Raw genomic sequence first — 1210 nt, 5'->3', positions numbered from 1 at the left:
GGATGATGCTGGATAAATGGAGCTTCACTGAAAGAACATACTGGGGTCTTTTTGCCTCTTAGCAAGGTGTTATTTAGGTAGAAGGAAAGCGACAGAAATGGGGGAAAGGGGAGCAAATGGAAAGAGAATCAGGACTTGTCCTTCCATCTAAAAAATCTTCTACTTGGAGGCTCGGCTAGAAGCGTGGCTCCTACTGATCCAGCCTCAGTTTGCCTGGATCTTCCTGGGGAGGCCCAGCGCTGCCTCACAGCCCTGGACCCGCAGCATGTACTCCAGCCGCTTGCAGTGCTCCCGGAGCTGCTTCTCCCGGGGCAGCAGGAAGGTGAGGACCTTGTTTCGCACGATGCCCCGGTCCTCCTCCTCCCTCAGCCGCTGCTTCACGCGGGCTGCCTGCTCCTCCTGCTGCGCCAAGGCCCCATTCATCTCACAGAAGGCGTCTTCCAGGTAATGGATGGCCTTCAAGGCCTCCTTCTTAAAGTCCTCCAGCTCCCGCTGCACTGCGGCCACCTTCTGCTGCAGGATCTCCAAGTCAGCTGGCAGCAGCGGGTAGGAGGGCCATGACTGGGGGAGGGAAAAGTCTCCAGACTGGAGGCCACTCTCCACCATCTTCTTCCCTTGTAAGGTGTTCACCTTCATGAGAATGGACCCCGCCTGATAGAGTGGGTCCATAGGCTTTCTTCCTGTTTGGACAAAGAGAAGGAACTAGGAAACCACCGAGGTGAGTGAGGTTTTGGGGAGGGAGCTAGAGACTAGAGACACAATCATTTGGAGTGGAGAAACCCACATACTGTGACATCAAGGGCTCCTTCAGCCAATCAGGAGGAAAAGCTACAATCCATTCATTTGCATATTATAGTTCCCTTGGTTAGTTATCTAGAGCTTTTTCTGCTCATCTACCCAAGAAGTGGTCCCTCTTGAGATGTGGATTCTGATCAACTCATCACCCTTCCAGAACCAGAGCTCCCTCGCTCCTTGAACCTGAAAGACAGGGAAGTAGACCAGCCGGAGCAAAGCTCACTGGCTGCTGAGGCTGGGCGGTCTCCCACCCTGACAAGGGGTCTGGAGGGTCTTGGAAGGGTCTTTGGACTTCAGTACCTAATCAGTGAAACAAAGATATTGTAAGAGATAATACCTAATCCCACTTCTAGCTCTAAAATGCTATAAAAAAGTAATTTCTGATTCCAATCCACACTCCTATAATGATGTCAGG

At 52.0% G+C, this 1210-nt stretch overlaps 1 protein-coding gene across 1 annotated transcript; it reads right to left on the bottom strand.

Moving 5' to 3' along the window:
* Positions 1–204: 204 nt before the first annotated feature.
* CCDC182 (coiled-coil domain containing 182) lies at positions 205–669 on the bottom strand. The gene has a single exon (XM_045835639.1). The coding sequence runs from the start codon at positions 667–669 to the stop codon at positions 205–207; it is 465 nt and encodes a 154-aa protein (XP_045691595.1).
* Between the last annotated feature and the right edge of the window lie 541 nt (positions 670–1210).

This window comes from Phyllostomus hastatus, unplaced genomic scaffold (genome assembly GCF_019186645.2).
Source record: "Phyllostomus hastatus isolate PE091 unplaced genomic scaffold, TTU_PhHast_1.1 phas_contig_210, whole genome shotgun sequence".
In the NCBI taxonomy this organism is placed as follows: Eukaryota; Metazoa; Chordata; class Mammalia; order Chiroptera; family Phyllostomidae; genus Phyllostomus; species Phyllostomus hastatus.
The sequence above is the reverse complement of the archived record's forward strand: the minus strand, read 5'-3'. Positions and strand labels throughout refer to the sequence as shown.

Bases quoted from the DNA above. Each gene is read 5' to 3' on its own strand.
- CCDC182 (XM_045835639.1), bottom strand. From the start codon at position 669: ATGGACCCACTCTATCAGGCGGGGTCCATTCTCATGAAGGTGAACACC.